Source organism: Heterodontus francisci, chromosome 12 (genome assembly GCF_036365525.1).
Source record: "Heterodontus francisci isolate sHetFra1 chromosome 12, sHetFra1.hap1, whole genome shotgun sequence".
Lineage (NCBI taxonomy): Eukaryota > Metazoa > Chordata > Chondrichthyes > Heterodontiformes > Heterodontidae > Heterodontus > Heterodontus francisci.
This window is the reverse complement of record NC_090382.1, coordinates 84972176-84994342: the sequence shown is the minus strand read 5'-3', so window position 1 is coordinate 84994342 and position 22167 is coordinate 84972176. Positions and strand designations below refer to the sequence as shown.

Here is a 22167-nt window from a genome sequence, read left to right as displayed (position 1 = left end):
TGTTATTCATTAGCTTTACCATCGCGGAATCCCCCATTATCAACATCCTAGGGGCTACCATTGACCAGAAACTGCACTGGAGTAGCCATATAAATACCGTGGCTACAAGAGCAGGTCAGAGGCTAGGAATCCTGCAGTGAGTAACTCATCTCCTGACTCCCCAAAGCCTATCCGCCATCTACAAGGCATAAGTCAGGTGTGTGATGGAATACTCCCCGCTTGCCTGGATGGGTGCATCTCCAACAACCCTCAAGAAGCTCGACACCATTCAGGACAAAGCAACCTGCTTGATTGGCACCCCATCTACAAACATTCACTCCCTCCAACACCGACGCACAGTGGCAGCAGTGTGTACCATCTACAAGATGCACTGCAGCATTGCACCAAGGCTCCTTAGACAGCACCTTCCAAACTCGTGACCTTTACCAACTAGAAGGACAAGGGCAGCAAATGCATGGAAACACCACTACTTGCAAGTTCCCCACCAAGTCACACACCATCCTGACTTGGAACTATATCGCCGTTCCTTCACTGTCGCTGGGTCAAAATCCTGGAACTCCCTTCCTAACAGCACTGTGAGTCTACCTACCCCACATGGACTGCAGCGGTTCAAGAAGGCAGCTCACCACCACCAAGGGCAATTAGGAATGGGCAATAAATGCTGGCCGAGCCAGCGACACCCACATCCCATGAATGAATTTTTAAAAAGTATCGGCAGTGCCACCAGATGCGCTGGCTACTGTCGGTACTGCAGAGGCCTCAGATGCCGTTCCAGTCTGGAACTCCATGACAAGAGGGGTGGGTGGGGGGGGGGGGGGGGGTGGCGGGGGGTTGGTGATCGTGAAGCCCAGGAGGACTGGAGTCCTGAGAGGTAAGTTATTCCTGGTGGGGGTCCTCTGTGGACCACAGATTGCCCGAAGGAGGGCCCCACCCCAAGCCCACAGGGAGGGCACCTTGTGTTGCAAAGTGCTGGTAAGATGCCAGCAGCGGCGGGACCAGGCCCTTAATTGACCATTAATAGGCCACTTAAGGGTCTCAATTGGCCTCTGAGCGGAAAGGCCGTTATCGGCCTATCCCAACCCCGGGAGGATCACTTGGCGACAGGCCCTCCATCCTGCCACCCACCCCCTACCCCACCCCCAGCTACCCGTCGGAATACTAAGGCCTCATTCCCCACCTCAGGGGGCCCCATAAAATCCCAGCCCATAACTGGCTCCAACTGGACATATGAACAAAGATCCCCCAGATCAAGAATGGTGCTCCACTGTAACATACACTGTTACAATTGTTATGACCAAGGTGGGAGGAGTGCATTGTTTATTCTAGTTCCATTTCTCCATGTGCCACAGCAGATATTTAAATTTTTTTTCTCACTCACCAATACCAATCTTAGACTTCATTTTTATCTCAGAATAAAACACACCAAGCAGGTTTCTTTAATAAACAACAAAATTATCAGTTTATTATAAACAAGTCTTAAGCAGGATTGAAGTAAAGCATAAACACACAGATTGAAATATTAAAGTTCCCTTTTTACCTTAGCCCTTCATACTCTATCTCACACACACACACACACACACACATGTACACTGGTTAACTAGAAAAATAAAGGTATTTTTGTTTTTAGAGTTCTATTACAGAAAAAAAAATTTGGGCTGAATAGACGTTCATTCCTGAAGTAACATCAGATGAGATATAAAAACAAGAAATGCTGGAATCACTCAGCAGGTCTGGCAGCATCTGTGGAAAGAGAAGCAGAGTTAACGTTTCGGGTCAGTGACCCTTCTTCGGAACTGGTGGAAAGAGAAGCAGAGTTAACGTTTCGGATCAGTGACCCTTCTTCGGAACTGCCAGACCTGCTGAGTGATTCCAGCATTTCTTGTTTTTATTTCAGATTTCCAGCATCCGCAGTATTTTGCTTTTATTTCAGATGAGATATGTTGTGTTCCAAAACTGGCATACAGTCTGGCATCCGAGTAGACTGTTCTTTTCAGGTAGCACTGAGAATTAAATTAGCAAGCTTTTCTTCAAAGACAGGAGCCAAGATGAGTTGACACAGTGGACTTCTCAGGGTCTGTTAGAGAGGTGCTGGAAAGCTGAACTGGGTTGAGGTCTTCACTGCTTCCTTGGGAATTCTTGTCTGTCCTTCAAAGTTCTCCTTTTTTGTACAATTCAACCCTAACTCAACACAATTCAAAAGAGAAACTGACAATAGGAGGTCAACCTTTTCACCTCCATCAATCTTGACCTATGACTTCTTTGTAAACAACTTCTCCAGGTGTCCAAAGTTCTCTGTTGTTCTTTGAGATGGAAGTCATGTTGTTTCCCAGAAAGGCTTGTTTTCCTCACAAGATCTCTCAGTGCCCCTTTTAAAAAACATTTCCAGAGACTGTTTTTCAAAGTCAAATGGCCTTTACGTAACCCCCTTTGAAACCGCAAAGTTTTAACATTTCTTCAATATTTCAAAAATGAATTCTCAAAAAATATATTTAACAAATCACGGAGGCACTTTCATAACACAATGTGGGGAGCTGTTAACCATGTGACATAGATTCATAAAGTGATATCTACATACACAACAACTCTCCCTATCAAATCTAAAGTTATCTTCAGATCAAATCTGGCTGTATAATGCATGTTTACTTTAAAACCTTTAACTTCATATTAACTTAAAGTACAGGATGCATAGTTTTCAAATAACACTATATGTTATAATAACACCATAGTTAACTAAAATATCTTTCTGCTTTATTACATAGGTTGCCTTGAAACCAATAATACCAAAAACTTTAAAAAAAAGAAATAATTCTAGCAATCTCCATCAACAGGGTTGAAGTGGTGCACATAATTATATAAAGAGACTGGGCTGAATTTTACCAGCTCTTCGATGCCGTGGGTTGCGGTGGGAGAGGTCCGCCTCGACCCCTGTGTCGAGAAGGGCCCATCGCATATTACCGGTGGCGGGGGGACCTCGGTGCAGCGGGGCCCTCACCTAATATGTAAAATAACGTAAATCAGATGCAACTGAGCTTATCTGCTGGCGGCGGCCATCCCACACTGATTTTATGGCTGCTGATCACAACTCACGTGCCCTCGGAACTCCATATTAGTGTGGAGGGAGGAGGAATAAAATTTTCAGGGTGGGAGAGGTGGGGAAGAGGGAAAAACACTTTTTATTGGCTGTGGGGATGGTGGGAAGGGGTTGAAGGGCAAATGTTAGAAGGGTTGGGGGACAAAGTTCGGGTAAGGAATAAAGTATGTTTTGTTAATATCGAGCAATGAAACGATCATTGTGGGGGGTTGGGGAAGGGCCTCCATGTCCTACATATTTATTTTTTAAAAATCACGTCCACAGTACCTTCAAAAAATTAAATCTTTGCTAAGGGCTTAAAGCCCTTTAAAAATGGCACCTGTGCGGTGGCGCCGGATGCGCTGCCAGGGATGCGGCAGCCGCCCTCTCTACATCATCGGGGACCGCCACTCCTCCCCCTCTATTTAAATCAGCCCCCGCACGTAATATCGCAGGGGCTGTGCGGTGGCACTTCCATGTCAGAAGGCCACCGCTCTCACAGCGCGCCACCGCACAGCGCACCGCACTAATAAAATTCAGCCCACTGTTTATGCATCTCACACCTAGTTTACAAAGAAAGTCAATCAAGAGGTTTTCTTTTCCTGTGTGATCTTCTCATCCTCCTTGGAGACCCAGTGATGGGTGAACCCTGTCCCATCTCTGACCTATCCTCTCCCTCTGGATTTCCAAACAACTGTACCTCAGCTGGCTCTTGAGTTGAATAGCTAGTATCAGTGTATAGACTGTTATGAGGAATGGAAGTGTGTGTAGGAATAATCAGGATATCTCCTGGGCTGTCAAACCTGTCACTATCGATGGGTGGATCATTAGTCTGGGAAAGTGAAACTTCAGGTTCACTTGTTGGTATGAGCTCTAACTTTTCTGATATTTCTGACTTATCTGACATTTCAGATATCCTAGGTAAGAGTTGCTGTACGTGGCGTTTCCAGATTCATGTTTGCACTTGAACCTTATAATTGAGTAGACCTTCTGTGCTGACTATGATTCTTGGGATCCACTTCTGCTTGCCTATGTAATTTCTAACAAGAATCAACTCTCCTTCTGAGCACTCTCTCAGTTTGCCAACCCTGCTATGCTTTTCTCGAATACATATCTGTGGACAATTGCTCTTTATATTAAGCATCAGTGCTTGAGTGGATGTTGTCTAGGTCTATGTGTGGGGATCTGCCCATGAACAAGGTGAATGAAGATTCTCCTGTGACAGAATAAGTAGCGTTTCTGTATGCTAACAAGAACTTGTCTCGCCTAGTCTGGATTGGACCTATGTCCTGACTAGCTGCTCACATCGCCTGCTTCAATGTTTAAAAAAAAACGTTCTGCTTGTCCTCTTGTACTTGGATGGTAAGGTGCACCGAACTTGCGCATGAACTGTTCAAATTCTTCCGACATGAATTGACTAGCATCGTCAGATACTAAAATCTGAGGTAATCCATATTTACTGAACAGACTACGTTCTGATGTCAAGCTCTGGATTATGAACACTTCTGGCCACTTCGAAAAGTCCTGGGTCAAAATGTGTCAAAAAATTCCAACTTGCTAAGTAACTGCTTCAACTGCATAAATGCATTCTCTGCTTCTTGTGACCACTCATATTTCTGAGTTTTTTCCAGCAGTGTGGTCAATGGTGCAATTTTGGTGCTGGATTCAGTGCATACTTTCGATAATAATTAAGCATGCCCAGGTAGGACCTCAACTGCGACACATCTGTAGTTCTCAGCATGTTTTCAATTTGTTGTACCTTCTCTTCTCACTTGTGTACCCTTGTGCATGTTATCCTGTGCCCTAAGAACTCTACCGAGTCACACATAAATTCGCGGTGCTCTTTCTTGAACTTCAGGTTCACTCCTCTAAGTGTGTTAGCACTTCGTCTAGATTTGTCATGTACTCCTCTTGTGAGTGACCTGTGACAAAATATTATCGCACTATACTTGTACCACAGGTAGGCCTTGAAGAACCTGTTCTATTACATTGTGCCAAACAGTTGGTGTGGTAGCGATGCCAAATACCAATCTATTCTCTTGGAAGAGACCTTTATGGGTGGAAAGGACCAAGCACTTCATTGACTCTTCATCTATCTCTAACTGATTGTAGGCATGCGCTAGGTCTAACTTGGAAAATGCTACTCCTCCACTCAAACTTGATAGTATGTCTACAACATTTATGTTCGGGGCTGCCACGGGCTCAATACTGTGAGAATGGTATTCTTGTAATTGCCACATAGTCAAATTGTACCATCCTTTTTTGGGACCTAAACAATGCCTGAACTCCACTTACTGTGAGGGACTAATGTCAAGACACCACAATTTTGGAGAAGATCCAACCCCTGTTCCATTTGCCCTTTCATTGCATTAGGAACTTTGTATGGCTTAGTTCTGACTGGAAGAGCATACTTTTTCACAGTTATCTTTTCCTTGATATGCAAGAGCTTACCTAACTTCCTGTCGAACAACTTTAAGCATTTCCCCAACACATACTCACTAAGCCTATGTACTTCTCCTTTAATCTGAGACTTCTGATCTACTGACTTGACTATAGACTCCCACTATAAAGGAATTACTTCCAACCAATCTCTACCCAGTAATATGCACTTTTTGAGCAACAGATGAAGATAGCTGTTTCATACAGCTACAATGCACTAGTAACACATGTGGTGTTCACCACTAACAGGATGCTGCCGTCAAGCCAAAAAGACGTTCTGTCTATCACACGAATGAGTAATGTGATATATGAATTTCAAAGCCATGTAATTCTAGGTATATAGGCTGCACACCTCAAAGACTGGCGGATCGTATCAAACAACATGTCCCTTCCGCTGTCCGTAGCAGACAAGATACAGGCCATACCCAACCAGCCCGTGCTTGCAAAACTCAAAACACAGTGTCCAACATTAGATGTGATTCCGCAATTGAACATTTGCTAAATAATCCTCAGTATGCTAAGAATTATGCTGACAATCAATGTAAGATTGTCAGTCGGGCTCGCAGTGTGGCACATTTGCGTGTACTGGAAGCTACATATATTAATACACAGGGCCCTGTTCTTTGCAGACAGAAAGAACAAAATAAGTGACAGCCATTCACTGGTTTATTCCTCAGGGCAATGTCTTGGCCAATCAGAGTCAAGCTGCCTGGTTTAAATTTCAAACAAAGCTTGGCAGTTAACTGTCAGTAACTATAAATTGGTGCATTCTCCATGACAACACTTCTACCATTCAGAGTCCACTTGCCAATCAATCAGCACTCTCTTTCCATACAGTATAAATTTGTTGTTTCCCTTACATTGGTATTCTTGTGGTTTGTCCTGATGAGTGCAAGATGAAAAGCTTGACAAAATGTCTCTATTTTCAGCAATACTCAAGTTCTGTACAACCAAATGACTATTAATATGCACTTTATACACTCTACAACATACAAACTCAGGTCACCTTTGAAATTCACATATCTAACCTTCACCTCCACCTTTCCAGTGAGCTTGATACTTTCCCTCATGAAGCTGATAAATGACTTATCTGCCTCCAACAAAGGTAAAAGAGCTAAGTTGGCTTCATAGAAGGTCAAAGGTACCATTGTTACTCTGGACCCTGTATCAACTTCCATGATAACAACCCTACCCTCTATCTTTATTGAAACTACTATTGTCTTGTTGTTAAAATTTACAACATCATACAACTTCAACATAGTATAGGTATATTCATCTGTACCATCATTCTCACTCTCACTACCACATGTACCTTCATTCAATTTGTGAATGCAGGTATGTGGGGGTGGGCTCGCTAGGGCCAGTAAGGCTGGCCCCGGCAAGGGGCGGGTTGTTGAGGGTTTGGGTGGGTGGGTGTTGTACAGGGCCGGCCCAAGCAGAAGGGCATCCAACAAAAATACCAGTGGCAGTGGGAAGAGGCCCTTAAGTGGCCATTAATTGACCTCTGGGCAGGAAGGCCATACTCGGCACTGACAAAATTGTATGGCATGGGAAGACAATGGGCACTCCACACCCTGCCTTCGCTCGCTATTTTATGGGCCCCACGTCCCTAAAGGGCTGATAACAATTCAGCCCGGCGAAGGCAGATTCCTGATGAGAACAAGGGAATGGCAACGATACTAATTAAACATTTTGCCTGTTTTTTTACAGCTGGATATTCAAATCTAAATGGCAGAAAAGCAGAGTTCACTAAAATCAGCATAACACCCTGCTTTTGCACTTAATACCTCTATTTCTGAAGCCAAAGATCCCATATGCTTTGCTAACTACTCTCTCAATATGCCCTGCCACCTTAAAGGATCTGTGCACATGGACCTGAAGAACCCCCTGACCCTGCACACCCTTTAGAACTGTGCCATTAAGTCTATATTGCCTCTCCTTATTCCTTTTTGCCAAATACATTGCCTCACGCTTCTCTGTATCAAATTCCATTTGCCTTTTGTCTGCCAATTCTGCTAGGCTATCTATGTCCTTTTGCAGACAATTTGTGTTATCCTCACTGTTTGTCACACCTACAAGTTAAGATCATTGGCAAATTTTGAAATTTTACTCTGTGTTCCAATGTCCAAGTCGTTTATATATATATTAAAAAAAGTGGTCCTAGCACTCAACCACTGTTTACCATCCTTCAGTCTGAAAAACAACCATTTCCTGTGACTTGCTTTTTCTGTCTTTAAGCCTTTTTGTATTCAAGCTGACACTGATCCTCCCATCCCATGAGTCTCAATTTTGTTAACCAACCTTTTATGAGATACTTCGTCAAATGTTTTCTTAAAATCCATACAGACAACATCCATTGCATTCCCTTCATCAACCTTCTCTGTTACTTCATCAAAAAATGTCATTAGATTAGTCAAGCATGATCTACATTCTACAAATCCATGCTGGCTCTCCTTCATTCAATCAAATCTCTCCAAGTGCTGATGATTTTTTTTTCCTGATTATTGTTTCTAAAAGTCTACACACCACTGATGTTAAACTGACCAACCCATAGTTACTTGGAGTATCTTTACACACTTTCTTGAATAAGGGTGTCAGATTTGATACTCTACAATGCTCTGGCACCTCCTCCATGTCTAGCAAAGATTGGAAGATTATGGCAAGCCTTTTCACTATCTCCACCCCCAGCTGCTTTGTCAACCTGGGATGCAAGGCATCTGGACCAGGCTGTGCAAACCGAGGATTTCCCCCCACTGTGGTTGACAGGGCCCTCAACCGTGTCCGGCCCATTCCCCGCACCCCTACCCTCAACCCTTCCCCTCCCTCCCAGAACCTTGACAGGGTTCCCCTTGTCCTCACTTTTCACCCCACCAGCCTCCATATCCAAAGGATCATCCTCCGCCATTTCTGCCACCTCCAGTGTGATGCCACTACCAATCGCATCTTCCCCTCCCTTCCCCTGTCAGCATTCCGAAGGGATCGTTCCCTCCGCAACACCCTGGTTCACTCCTCCATTACCCCCACCATCTCGTCCCCGTCCCGTGGCACCTTCCCCTGCAATTGCAGGAGGTATAATACCTGCCCATTTACCTCCTCTCTCCTCACTATCCCAGGCCCCAAACACTCCTTTCAGGTGAAGCAGCGATTTACTTGTACTTCTTTCAATGTAGTATACTGTATTCGCTGCTCACAGTGTGGTCTCCTCTACATTGGGGAGACCAAGCGCAGACTGGGTGACCGCTTTGCGGAACATCTCCGCTCAGTCCGCAAGCAGGACCCTGGGCTTCCAGTTGCTTGCCATTTCAACACTCCCCCCTGCTCTCATGCTCACATCTCTGTCCTGGGTTTGCTGCAGTGTTCCAGTGAACATCAATGCAAGCTCGAGGAACAGCATCTCATCTACCGATTAGGCATACTACAGCCTGCCGGACCGAACATTGAGTTCAATAATTTCAGAGCATGACAGCTCCCCATTTTACTTTCATTTTTAGTTATTTTTTCTTCCTTTTTTTTTTACATTCTTATTTACATTTTTTACAATCTTTATTTTTTTTGCATTTATTTCATGTCATCTTAGTTTGTTCAGTTTTCTTACCCACTGTTTTTTTCAGGTTTGCACTTGCTGCTGTTCAATATTCAGTGTATTAAAACCTAATCTGTACTAATGCTTTGTCTTTCAACACGCCATTAGCATATTGTTTGCCTTTGCTCCGTGACCTTTTGGTCAGCTATGTGGCCTAGTCCAATCTAGACCTCCTTTGTTATCTCTTGCCCCACCCCCACCTCACTTGCTTATAACCTGTGACTTTTCTAATATTTGTCAGTTCCGATGAAGGGTCACTGACCCGAAACGTCAACTCTGCTTCTCTTTCCACAGATGCTGCCAGACCTGCTGAGTGGTTCCAGCATTTCTTGTTTTTATTGTGCAAAACGCTAGTTAGGCGACAGCTGGAGTACTGTGTACAGTTCTGGTTGCCACACTATAGGAAGGATGTGATTGCACTGGAGAGGGTATAGAGGAGATTCACCAGGATGTTGCCTAGGCTGGAGCATTACAGCTATGAAGAGAGACTGGATAGGCTAGGGTTGTTTTCCTTAGAGCAGAGAAGGCTGAGGGGAGACCTGATAGAGGTATACAAAATTATGAGGGGTATAGATAGGTTAGATAGGAAGAAGCATATATTATCCTCACTGTCCCTAATGGGACCCATTCTGCCTCTTACTATTTACATGTCTGTAGAAGATTTTTGGGTTCCAATTAATATTAACTGCCATTCTATTCTCATATTCTTTCCTTGCCAGTCTTATTTCCCTCTTCACATCCCCTCTCAACTTATTGTATTTGACCTGGTACTTGCTTGAAGAATTCTCCTGACATGCATCACATATCCTCTTTTTGTTTGTTTCATCATATTCTCTATCTCCCTTATCATCCAAGCTGCCCTGGCTTTCGTTCCCCTACCTTTCATCCTTGTTGGAATTGTCATGCACAGAAGGAACTGTGATGAAATAAATGATGAAATGCAAGAATTATGAATTTAAAAAGCCAACTTAAAAAAAAAACACAGGAACATGGACACTTATACAACAGTCAAAATGGAGAAGTGGTCACATGAACCCTCCTGTACTGGAACTAACCAAAAGTGTCTGCCAAGATGAAGCTCATTAACCTCCTCTGAAGTAGCTATGGGGAGAACCCTTTTGAAATTGAAAGAGTACTATTACATCTTGATGACTTCTAGCTGCATGAATTAACTAACAAATCGTTCTGGAGACAGATGGACTCATTGCCAAAACCAGAATGAAAAGGTGCCAAGTAGCCACATCATAACAGAATTTTATCCATCCAAACATCAATGATAGCCATGGATTCGACATCCTGGTCCATTATGTGTTCACACCAGGGGAGAAGGCCATGTGTCTCCTAACAGACTGTCTAATGTGATGGATTTTTACCTCAAATAGGTATTCTTCTGGCGAGAGGAGAGAGATCAAGCCAATACCTTCAGAAAGCAGTCCAGCCAGAGGTTGTGGAAAGAGATCCAGCCAAGCAAGAAGCCCTGCTGCTAATTCTACACTTCAATTTGCTGCAGCAGAGAACTGAAAGTGACCACCAACTCCAGTCTGAAGTTTTAACCACCAGAAAATCTATAACATCTTCACAAGCTCAAGACTACAAACACTCAAGCCTGCACCTTTAATAGAATCTTTAGAAGATTCAACATGTTTACTGTGAACCAAGAATACCTACCTCACTTTGAACTTTAAACCACTTACCCCTTTACTCTCTATCTATTCTTGTGCAAGCATGTGTGAGTGAATGTGTACATGGGTGAGGTTGCAACCATTTCAGGAATTGCGTAAAAATAAGTAGTTTTTTAACCTATGAGAAAACCTGTCATTTATCTGTTTATTTGACCATAAAAAAACCACTCAGGGACGAACTCATCACTTTTAAACAAAACACGATTGCAGTCAGTTGGGAGGTGAACAGTGAGAACCATCCACACCTCTACCACCTAGCCTGCACCTGAAACATTTCCTCCAAAAAGAACAAGCATTGTTCCATTACCATTTTTCCTGTATGTCTTTGATTTCATTTTGCTCTGAAGATCTCTTCTCATCCCATTCAAGTTAGCCCTCTTCAAAGTTAGAAGTTCTACTTTACTTTGTTCCTTGCTCTTCTCCATTACTCGCCTAAATTTTATGATGTGATGATCACTCTTACAAGCGTTCCCCCACGGACACTTGGTCCACTCGGCCCACCTCAGCACCAGATCCAGCAATGCCTCCTTCCCAGTTTGACTGAGAAAATACCAGTCAAGGAAGTTCTCTTGAACACATTTCAGAAATTTCTCCACCTCCTTTACTCTAACATTATCTCAATCAATATTTGGGTAATTTAAGTCCCACAATATCGGCACTTTTGATCTTGCACACACCTCTGTGCTTTCCTTGCAGATTTGCTCCTCTATTTCTCTCTCTCTCACTATTTGGAGACCTTTAGAATACCCCCAGTATTGTGATCATCCCCTTTTTGCTTCTCAACTCTGTTAGATATTGAGTTGCACCAAAAAAGAAGACAGACACAAAAGATAGCCAGTTCATGTGAGTTTATTGCATCATTGCGCACTGTGCATGCTCTGACATCAGCGATTTTATAGAATGTGTGAATACATTACATTGCTTTCCCCTTCAAAAAGAAAAGCATTTTTGTTTTTTTTTCAAGAACCCAAACCATACTTTCTTTCCGTATGCTGATATTCAGTTTCACTAATTATGCAATTTCAACAGTAATATGCAAATAACCAAAACTTTATGGATATGCATCCTTGGCATAATTACAACTGGCTTTTCTTGTTTTTTTGAACTACATGTACAAATCAAGTTTAATAACTGGTTTACGAAACCTTTCTGATTTCCTTAATGTATTGGTCTTTTGGTTTTTGACTGCTTGGTTTTGGTTCAGTACCTAAAGAAGATCTTGTTTCTGTCTCAAAAATTGATACTTTAGACAATGAAGTCTAAACTAGTTCAAATGCTGGCCTGAGCTTGTAATCAAGTGGATCATACTCATGTTTTGGTTAATGCCTTGCTGGATCATGTTATCTGCATGAACATTTCTCACCTTTCCTTTAATTTCAACCAAGTATCTTTTGGTTCCACACACTTTTACTACATTTCCCACATTCCACTTAGAGTCATAGAGTCATAGAGTTATACAGCACAGAAACAGGCCCTTCAGCCCATCGTGTCCGCACCGGCTATCAAGCCTATCTATTCTAATCTCATTTTCCAGCACTTGGCCCGTAGCCTTGGGTTTTTCAAGTGCTCATCTAGATACTTCTTAACTGTTGTGATGGTTCCTGCCTCTACCACCCCTTCAGGCAGTGTGTTCCAGTTTCCAACCAACCTCTGGGTGAAATTTGTTTTCCTCAAATTCCCTCTAAACCTCCTGCCCCTTACCTTAAATCTATGCCCCATGGTTATTGACACCTCTGCTAAGGGAAAAAGTTTCTTCCTGTCTACCCTATCTATGTCCCTCATAATTTTGTATACCTCTATCAGGTCTCCCTTCAGCCTTCTCTGCTGTAAGGAAAACAACCCTTGTGTGACTTGTGAGGGAGGCTCAGAATGCAAACATGCTCAATTTGGTTGAAGCAGCATTCCCTTTTGTTTGTGTCATACTGATGTTTTTGACTGAACTGTTCGTGTTCAGCTTTAACAGTCAAGTTTGGTAGAACCAGTCCCAAACGTGTCCTTAAACGTTTCCTTATCAAAAACTAAGCAGGTGCATCCCCTACAGTGATGTGTGGGGTTATCCTATACTTCAGCAGGAAGTTAACCAATCGCTGAAATTTGAACACCCATACAGCGCTTGTTTCTTCAGTACTTCTTTAACTATCCTAACAGATCTTTCAGCTTCTCCATTTGATGCTGAATAGTAAAGAAGAGTGAGGGTCTTTTGATACCATTTTGCTTCATGAAATTCCAGAACGGTGCACAATGAAATTGAGAGCCGTTATCTGAGGCAAACTCCTCTGGTAATCTATGACAAGCAAAAATAGACCATAACTTGTCGAGTGCTTGTTCAGTATTGGTGTTTTACTTTACTTGGTACTTTACTTCGAGTGGCTGTCGATGAGTACCAAGAAATTATCATTTTCTTTTTCACAAAAGATTGCGTTAACTCTATCAAATGGTCAGGTTGGCTATGACCAGGCTGAAAAGGTGCTTTTGGCAGCTTGATTCAACAGTTTTGGCAGGTAGTACATTTGCTTACCAGTGATTCTAGGTCATTGCCTAGACCAGGCCAATAAACAAAACCTCTTGCTATGGATTCATACTGACTATTACTGTGTGCTTAGTATGGAGTTGTGCCAGAATCCTGTCTCACAAAGAACTAGGTACCACCACCCTGTGACCCCACTTGTTGCAGTCCTGCTCATGTGAAAACTCATTGCGATAATTGTGGAACAGTTCCTCATCTGTACACTAGTCAAATTCTGTCCATCCATTCAATGTTTGTTTTAACACCGAGTCTTTCTGGGTTTCAGCTGCAATTTCAGTTGCAAAGATTGAAAAGTCATCATCTGTGACTACTTCTGAGCCCTCATGCAGTAAATGTGACAGTGAGTCAGCGATAGCATTCTCTTTCGAAATACGATATTTGATGTTGCAGTTGTACCATGAGGGAAGTAAAGCCCACCACTGCCATCATCAGTATTGCAGACTTTGGTCCTAGAATAGGTAATCGGGGTTTATGATTTGTTACTACTGTGAAGTTTCTACCCAATTGGTGAAACATTTTGATTCCAAATATGCTTCCAAGTGCTTCCTTTTCTGTCTGCACTTAGTTGCATTCACTGTTGGCGAGAGTATGTGACGTACATGCTATGGACTTCTTTTGACCATCATCCATGACATGACTCATCACTGCTCCAACACCATAGTTTGAAGCATTGCATGCTAGCTTCAGGTTGCAATTTGTTTTGTAATGAATGGATGATGCATCACTGGCCAAGGTTCTCTTACGTCATAATGCGTCATAAACATCTTCTTGTGCTTTTGACCATTCCCATTTCACATATTTCTTCAACAACTCATGCAACTGACCTAACAACATTGAAAGCTCAGGCAGAAATCACGAGCAGTATTGTACCATGCCGAGAAAAGATCTAAACTCAGACACATCTTTTGGCTCTGGGGCATTGACTATAGCCTCTACCTTTTTTTCTCTGGTTGTAGTCCCTTTTCATAGATTTTCAGACCATGGTAAGTACCTTCGATTGCACTTGCTCTTTTCCAACTTCACATTATGATCATTAAGCCTTTTAACACTTCATCCAACATTTGAAGATTCTCTTCCTCTGTTGCTGTTGCATCATCCTGATTGCTCAAGCAATGTGGCATTTCTTGCAAAATCTTATCCATTGTAGCTTGGATGATTTTTGGAGAAGACTTCACACTATAGGGCAGGTTGTGTAGGAGTATAGGAACATAGGAGCAGGAGTAGGCCATTCAGCCCATTGAGCCTGCTCTGCCATTCAATACGATAATGGCTGATTATCCACTTCAATGCCTCTTTCCCACACTATCCTCATATCCCTTTATGTCATTGGTATTTAGAAATCTGTCAATCTCTGCTTTAAACATACTCAATGACTGAGCTTCCACAGCCCCCTGATTAGAGAATTCCAAAGATTCACAACCCTCTAAGTAAAGAAATTTCTCCTCATCTCAGTCCTAAGTGGCTTCCGCCTTATTTTGAAGTTGTGTGCCCTGGTTCTAGACTCCCCAGCCAGGGAAAATATCTTACCTGCATCTACCCTATCTGTCCCTTTAAGTGTTTTGCAGATTTCAATGAAATTACCTCTCATTCTTCAAAACTCTAGAGAATACAGGTCCAATTTCCCCAATCTCTCTTCATAGGGCAGTCCCGCCATCCTGGGAACAAGACTGGTGAAGCTTTGTTGCGCTCCCTCTATGGCAATAATATCCTTCCTAAGATAAGGGACCAAAACTGCACAGAGTATTCCAGGTGCAGTCTAGCCAAGATTCTATACAATTGACCCCATATGTGTTTATTGTGAGAAACTGCTGACTTTCTTGATTCACGTTGACCTGTGCACAAGTGTGGGACAAGTCCAACTTCATGAATAGCTTGGATCTCACTCACTCCACAAACATATTTTGGAAGGTTGGTAGAGGATATTGCTCATCATCCACTGCCTGGTTGATTGTGACGTTCTAGTTCCCACATAGCCTTATGGTTTTGTCTGACTTGGGCACTGCTACAATTGGGGTTGTCCAATCACTGCAGTCATTTTTCACTAGTGCACCATTTCTCTCTAGCTTCTTTAGCTCCTCTTCAACCTGGGTTTTGAGAGCATAAGTAATCAGCCTGGCCTTGCAATATACTGGTTTTGCATCAGACCTAATTCAGATGTGCGCTTCCTCAATGATAGCCTCACGGCTATCCTCAAAAATGTTGCTGTAACTACTCAATAGCTGATCAAGCTTCTTTGTCATCTCAATTTATAAAACATACTTCCAGTCTACACTTATTTCTATCTCAACTCTTTGATTATTAGAAGCTTTTAATGAGAGAGTTTGAAATAATAGACTGCAAATTATGTACTGCTCTCACAATGTGTAAAGAGGGAGCATTTAATTAAACAATCTAACATCAGTTTGCGAAGCCAGTCTTTGCACATTAATGTAGGTTTGTTGACGTAGCTCACTACAGCAACAGGCAACTTGAGGGACTTACCCTTCTGTTGGACATTGCACTTTATTTGTCTGCACATTTCTAACATCTCACTAGAGTAGGTTTTCAACTGAACTGTGCTCTCAGTTAGAGGTACATCACTGAGTTGGCTTTCGTACGTATCTCTACTCATAATGGAGCAATCTGCAGCTGTATCAATGTGTATGTTGATGGACTGTTGATTTACCAACACCTTTGTACAAAAGTCTCTGTCATTTGAGTGAATGCTGGTGGCATAAGTCCTATACAGACCTTAGCTCCTCTTCGCTTAGGCACTCTGGATTCACTTCAAGCCTGTGAACTCCACATTTATACCAAACTCAACTAAACCTCACTCAGGTCCCAAGAACATCACATCTGACACCTTGACAATGCCAAAAGCCCTTCTGCTCCTATCTAATAATGTACTGCTTCTTTCTCTAGTACTATCCAACACTCTCACTCCTTTATGCACCTTATTCCTCCTTTCTACGTACATATGCTACTGACAGAATACCAGGCATTGACCTGCATGATATGTGTGTATGGTTGCATATCAGCTGGACAGTGAAGACATGGAAGTCCTTTTGGTTGCATAACATTTCAGAGTTGATATGCGGCATTAAAGGGAGTTTGACCATGTGGATAAAGAAATGCATGAAAGATAGAAAGAAAAGTGGAGGGGTAAAAGATATTGGAAAGATTTAGTGGATGGTATTCCATACAACTACTAGTTTTGCATGATGGGAAAATCTTATTATAGGATAACTTGTTTGGCTACCCATTCAATGTGCTCTGAGATGCCATGTGGAAAAAGGAGATGCCTCCCTCAACAGATCTTGGAGGGCAGATTGTTGGGATGTATTCTTTGGTCTGGGTTGTTTGGCCATAATCACTCTTTGGATCATTCCTCATCTTCCACTTAAGGAGAAAATGGCCGAATCATGCATATCCAGTGCAAATTCGCTTGAGCGCTGTCCATTGTCTTTAAGGGAGGTCGAAGCCTGAGACCTCTGCTGTTGGGTCAGTGAAGAAGCATTGGTCTGTACGCTGCATGCATGCCACTCTGCTATCCATTTGGATCGTGGGTTGATGCAACCTGTGTGAATATTAGCTGCTGTTTCCCCGAATGTCCAGTGTAATTTTAATAGTTTTCTTGGTGGGTTTTTCAAGTCTTCATAAATGGGAAGAGCGGTGTTGTTCATGAATTTTTCCATGTCACGTAGCACAATGGAGCTGCAGCAACTGGCAGATGGGGCAATATGGGAAAGTAACAGGAGCTACTCAGTTGGAGTGGAGTTCAACATCCTGGACTCTGTCCTCACGGCAGCATTTAGCTGCATGTCCACAATCTTTGTATGATGGCTGCAGGGCCAAGAAGCTGAGCAATATTCTACAGCAGAGTCGTCTAGGGTCACATGTTGTCGTATGAAGTTTTCTGGCCATGCTCCCCCATAGCTTTCCAGCCAGTTTACAATTCAGGTTCCCCCTGATTTTACTTTTAGCTGCTGTTGATGAGATGAGGCTGATAGTTGAGAGTCAGTGCAGGGTGATTCCCAGGTATTTTGGGTAGCGGTCACAAGTAATTCGCCTTCCACTGAAGGAAACATTGCATTCTTTTTTTTATTTGTTCATAGGATGTGGACATTGCTGGCTAGGCCAGCATTTATTGCCCATCCCTAATTGCCCTTGAGAAGGTGGTGGTGAGCTGCCTTCATGAACCACTGCAGTCCATGTGGTGTAGGTACACCAACAGTGCTGTTAGGAAGGGAGTTCCAGGATTTTGACACAATGACAGTGAAGGAACAGCGATATAGTTCCAAGTCAGGATGGTGTGTGACTTGGAGGGGAACTTGTACGTGGTGGTGTTCCCATGAATCTGCTGCCCTTGTCCTTCATAGGTGGTAGAGGTCGCACGTTTGGAAGGTGCTGTCAAAGGAGCCTTGGTGAGTTGCTGCAGTGCATCTTGTAGATGGTACACACTGCTGCCATTGTGCATCAGTGGTGATGGGAATGAATGTTGAAGGTGGTGGATGGGGTGCCAATCAAGTGGGCTGCTTTGTCCTGGATGGTGTCTAGCTTCTTGAGTGTCGTTGAAGCTGCACCCATCCAGGCAAGTGGAGAGTATTTCATCACACTCCTGACTTGTGCCTTGTAGATGGTGGACAGGAATTGGGCAGTCAGGAGGTGAGTTACTCGCTGCAGAATTCCCAGCCTCTGGCCTTCTCTGGTAGCCACAGTATTTATGTGGCTCGTCCAGTTCAGTTTCCTGGTCAATGGTAACCCCCAGGATATTGATCGTGGGGAATTCAGCAATGGTAATGCCATTGAAAGTCAAAGGGAGATGGTTAGATTCTTTCTTGTTTGAGATGGTCATTGCCTGGCACTTGTGTGGCATGAATATTATTTGCCACTTATCAGCCCAAGCCTGGATGTTGTCCAGCTCTTGCTGCATCTGGATACTCTTTACAGATTTTAAAACACAAAAGACAAGTAAATGTAATGTAATATTTATCACAACTTCTTCAGTTCATTTAGATAATGATGAAAAAGTGAAATGTCTGGTGGAATTTTTCTGTCTGTTTGATGCCTGGAACAGTCCACAATGAACACAAAGCTGCAACTGCAAATCAGCAACTTCAATATCTTTCTTGCCACATACATTTTCAATGTGTCCCCCTCCCCCATGTTTATAAAAACTATTATATGAAAAATTTATAGTGTTGCCTGTTGTTTTTCTTTGTTTAACTGATCATGCCATTGTACTCTTATCTCTAACAATTCTGGGTAAGCATCTTAGAAAAGAGATTATCATAATGACAGTGCACTTTAACAAAATGTAAATAGTTTTTGAAATGTTCCTATTCTTATGCCAGTGAGGAAGACATTACTGTGCTTAAAATACATAAAACGTTAAGTCCTGCCCACTTATTTCCACACACCCAGCTCTGAAGCAGATTGCAGGAAGAGCTACAATATATACAAGAACACAAGAAATAGCAGCAGAGGTAGATCATATGGCACATCGAGCCTACTCCACCATTCAATACGATCATGGCTGATCTCGGGCTTCAGTTCCACTTTCCAGCCCACTCCCCATATCCCTTGATTCCCTGCGAGACCAAAAATCTATCTATCCCAGCCTTAAATGTATTCAGTGATGGAGCATCCACAACCCTCTGGGGTAGAGCACTCCAAAGATTCACAACACTTTGAGTGAAGTAATTTCTCCTCATCTCAGTCCTGAATGTTTGACCCTTTATCCTGAGACTGTGTCCCTATGTTCTAGATTCCCTGACCAGTGGGAACAATCTGTCAACTTCTACCCTATCAAGCCCTTTCAGAATCTTGAATGTATCAATTAGATCGCCTCTCATTCTTCCAAACTCCAGAGAATATAGGCCCAATTTACTCAGCCTCCCATCATAGGACAACCCCCTCATCCCAGGAACCAATCTAGTTTTACCAATCTAGTAAATCTTCACTGCACTGCCTCCACTGCAAGTATATCCTTTCTCAAATGTGGAAACCAAAACTGTACACAGTATTCCAGATGTGGTCTCACCAAAGCCCTGTACAATTTTAGTAAGATTTCTTTATTCCTGTACACCAATCGCCATGCAATAAAGGTCAACATGCCATTTGCCTTCCTAATAGCCTGCTGCACTTGCATGTTAACTTTGGGCGTTCCTTGTACGAGTACCCCCAAGTCTCTCTGAACGTTAACACTTACCAGTTTCACACCTTTTAAAAATATTCTGCTTCTCTATTTTTATGACCAAGGTGAACAACTTCACACTTCCCTATATTATACTCCATTTGCCATCTTGTTGCCCATTCACTTAACCTGTCTATATCTCTTTGCAGCCTCTCTACATCCTCCCCGCAGCTTACATTTCCACTGAGCTTTGTATCATCAGCAAACTTAGATACATTACTTTCTTAATATAGAGTGTAAATAGTACAGCGTCTTTTAAAAAATATTTATACTATGCAATGCTTAATTCCCTAATCCACAAAAGCATTTTTACCTACCCAAGCACAGACTGAGAGGGTCTGATGTGAACAATATTTCTCTGAGGATTGAGGCAATATCATGAACTGTTAAGAGGAACTGCATCAATAAAATGGGGTATTTCTTAGATTTATACTGAGCCCCATTTTCCTTATCTGCGGGTGGTGCAGGGTCAACATAATAGGTGACATAATAGGGAAAGGGAAAGAAAGAAGCAAATGTGAAAGTTTATACTGCACTATTTTCAAATATGTTTTTTGGATCACCCATACCCGATATGAACTAATAGTAATAGATATTTTCTCATAATCAACAATAATTCTGAATCTTCTCTGTTTTCCTTCCAGCTCGAAGATATGAAGGCTAAACGTAAACAATCTTATTCAATTATTCACTTGTTTAAAACCCATAATATGCGAGCCATCACTATTATAAGCTTTCTAGTTTGGTGAGTATTTCAGAGCAGATAAGGAGGTTATTTGGACTATTGAGTTTGCACCGGGTCTTCCAAAGAAGAATTCAGTTAGTCCCACTTCCCTGCTCTTTCCCCCATCCCTGCAACTTTTTCTACTTCAGCACTACTGCAATTCCATTTTGAAGGCTACTATCGAGTCTATATCAGGCAGTGCATTCCAAATCCGAGCCACTTGTTGCGTAAAAACGTTTTTCCCCTGTTGCCTCTGGTTCTTTTGCAAATCATTTTATATCTGTGCCCTTTGGTTATTAAGTCTTCAGGCATTGGAAACAGTTTCTCTTTCCTTAATCTATCTATAGCCTTCATGAAAACATCTTTTAAATCTCCTGTTAGCCTTCGTGGTCTACGGAGAAAAACTCCAACTTCTTCAGTTTACCCCCACAACGGTAATCCCTCATCGCTGGAAACGTTCCAGTAAATCTCTTCTGTATCCTCTCCAAAGCCTTCACATCCTTCCAAAAGTGTGGTTCCCAGAGTTGTATACTCTACCTGGGGCTGAACTACTGTTTAATATGTGTTAAGCTTAACTTCCTGGCTTTTGTATTGTATAGTTTGCTCCCATTTTAGGGCACAGAGGTCACAATTTGCGAGCAGCCCAAACCGGTCCTGTTGAGGCAGGAAGCACATAAACTTTGTGCTGCCTCCTCATTTGAATGGTTGTTGTGTTCAGCCAAGCGTGACATGCACTGCTGGCTAGCTGAACACTCAACTGGCAGCCTGGCAGCGTGCGAGGACATGTTCCAGCTAGTCTGCACTTCTTAAAGGCGGCTTGCCCCACTTAAAGGGGAGCTGCACTCATTGTAAGGAAGCTGCTGTTGACTGCCTGGAATGCAAGAGGCTGTAAGGACAAGGACATCAAATGGAGGAATGGCCAAGTCGAGGGCCCCCAGATTCACGGATGCAGTGTTTAATGCCTTAGTTCAGGAGGTTGACAGGAGGAGTGAGTCCATGGGCTGGATTTTACGGTGGGCAGAGGGGGACCTGTCCACTGGCCGAACAGTCGGTGGTGATCCTGCCTCCATCGGGCCTGAGGATCAAGACCGGATTTTCCGGTCACCAGGCCCTTAGTTGGTCTCGGGCAAGACTTGCACCTCATTGAGGCCAGAAGTCCTGCCTAATGGAGCTGCCGGCCAATCAGAGGACCGGAAAAGGTGGCCACTGCTGGGACTACACCCAGCTGCAGGATGAATCTGACGGATGGCCCCGGAATTAAAATAAGTTTTTATGGCCTCGCCGGGGACAATTGGTCGGCCCTGGAGACACAAGGGGGGGTCAGTTAGAGGGGGGCAGGTTCGTGTTGTGCATTGGGGGCAGTTGGGGCTTCGCGGGCAGCTCTTTGTACCTGATTAGGAAAGCCCCCCCAGCCCATCAGAAGGCCGTCTAGTTTTATCAGGCAGGTTTTCTGAGGCCTCAGCCACCCACCAGCCAAACGTAAAATCCCTGTGGCGGCGGGCGGAGGCCCTTAAGTGGCAGTACACTGGCCACTTGAGGGCCTTGATTGGCCTGGGGTGGGTGAGCCATTTCTTGCTGCCGCCACCCCGCTTAAATTGGCAGCGGAGGCGGGAGCAGGTCGGGAAGGGCCCTCGCAGCCTCTGATTCCATTTTACGCCAGCCACCCCCTCCCTCCACCCCCGCCACCAGCCCACTCTTTTAGGGAGCGCAAAATTCCGGCCCATATTTCCATGGGGGTGCCAGGAGGCCCTCAAGGGCCACCCTCAAAAGGAAATGGGAGCATGTGGCCAGGAAGGCCAACTCCTGGTATTTCGCTACAAGGACCTGGCAGCAGTCCCACACGTAGTTCAATGACCTCAGGCAGGTGATCAAGGTTAGTGAATGCATTTTCAAGAGACATCTCCTACCCACTGCACCACCAACCTTTCACACTAGTCAATGCATCAAACCCCCATCACTCATCCCTC

At 43.4% G+C, this 22167-nt stretch overlaps 1 protein-coding gene across 6 annotated transcripts in view; it reads left to right on the top strand.

Annotated features, from left to right (window-relative positions):
* The window catches only part of LOC137375967 (organic cation/carnitine transporter 2-like), a 171435-nt gene that overhangs the window by 93241 nt on the left and 56027 nt on the right, over positions 1-22167 (top strand). For 5 of the 6 annotated variants that reach the window (XM_068043777.1, XM_068043775.1, XM_068043779.1 and 2 more), the window contains one exon: positions 20121-20221. The exons of the other annotated variant lie outside the window; for it this stretch is intronic. In XM_068043777.1, the coding sequence (XP_067899878.1) occupies positions 20121-20221 (101 nt within the window). The remainder of the gene's footprint in view (positions 1-20120; positions 20222-22167) is intronic. 6 annotated transcript variants of the gene reach the window in all.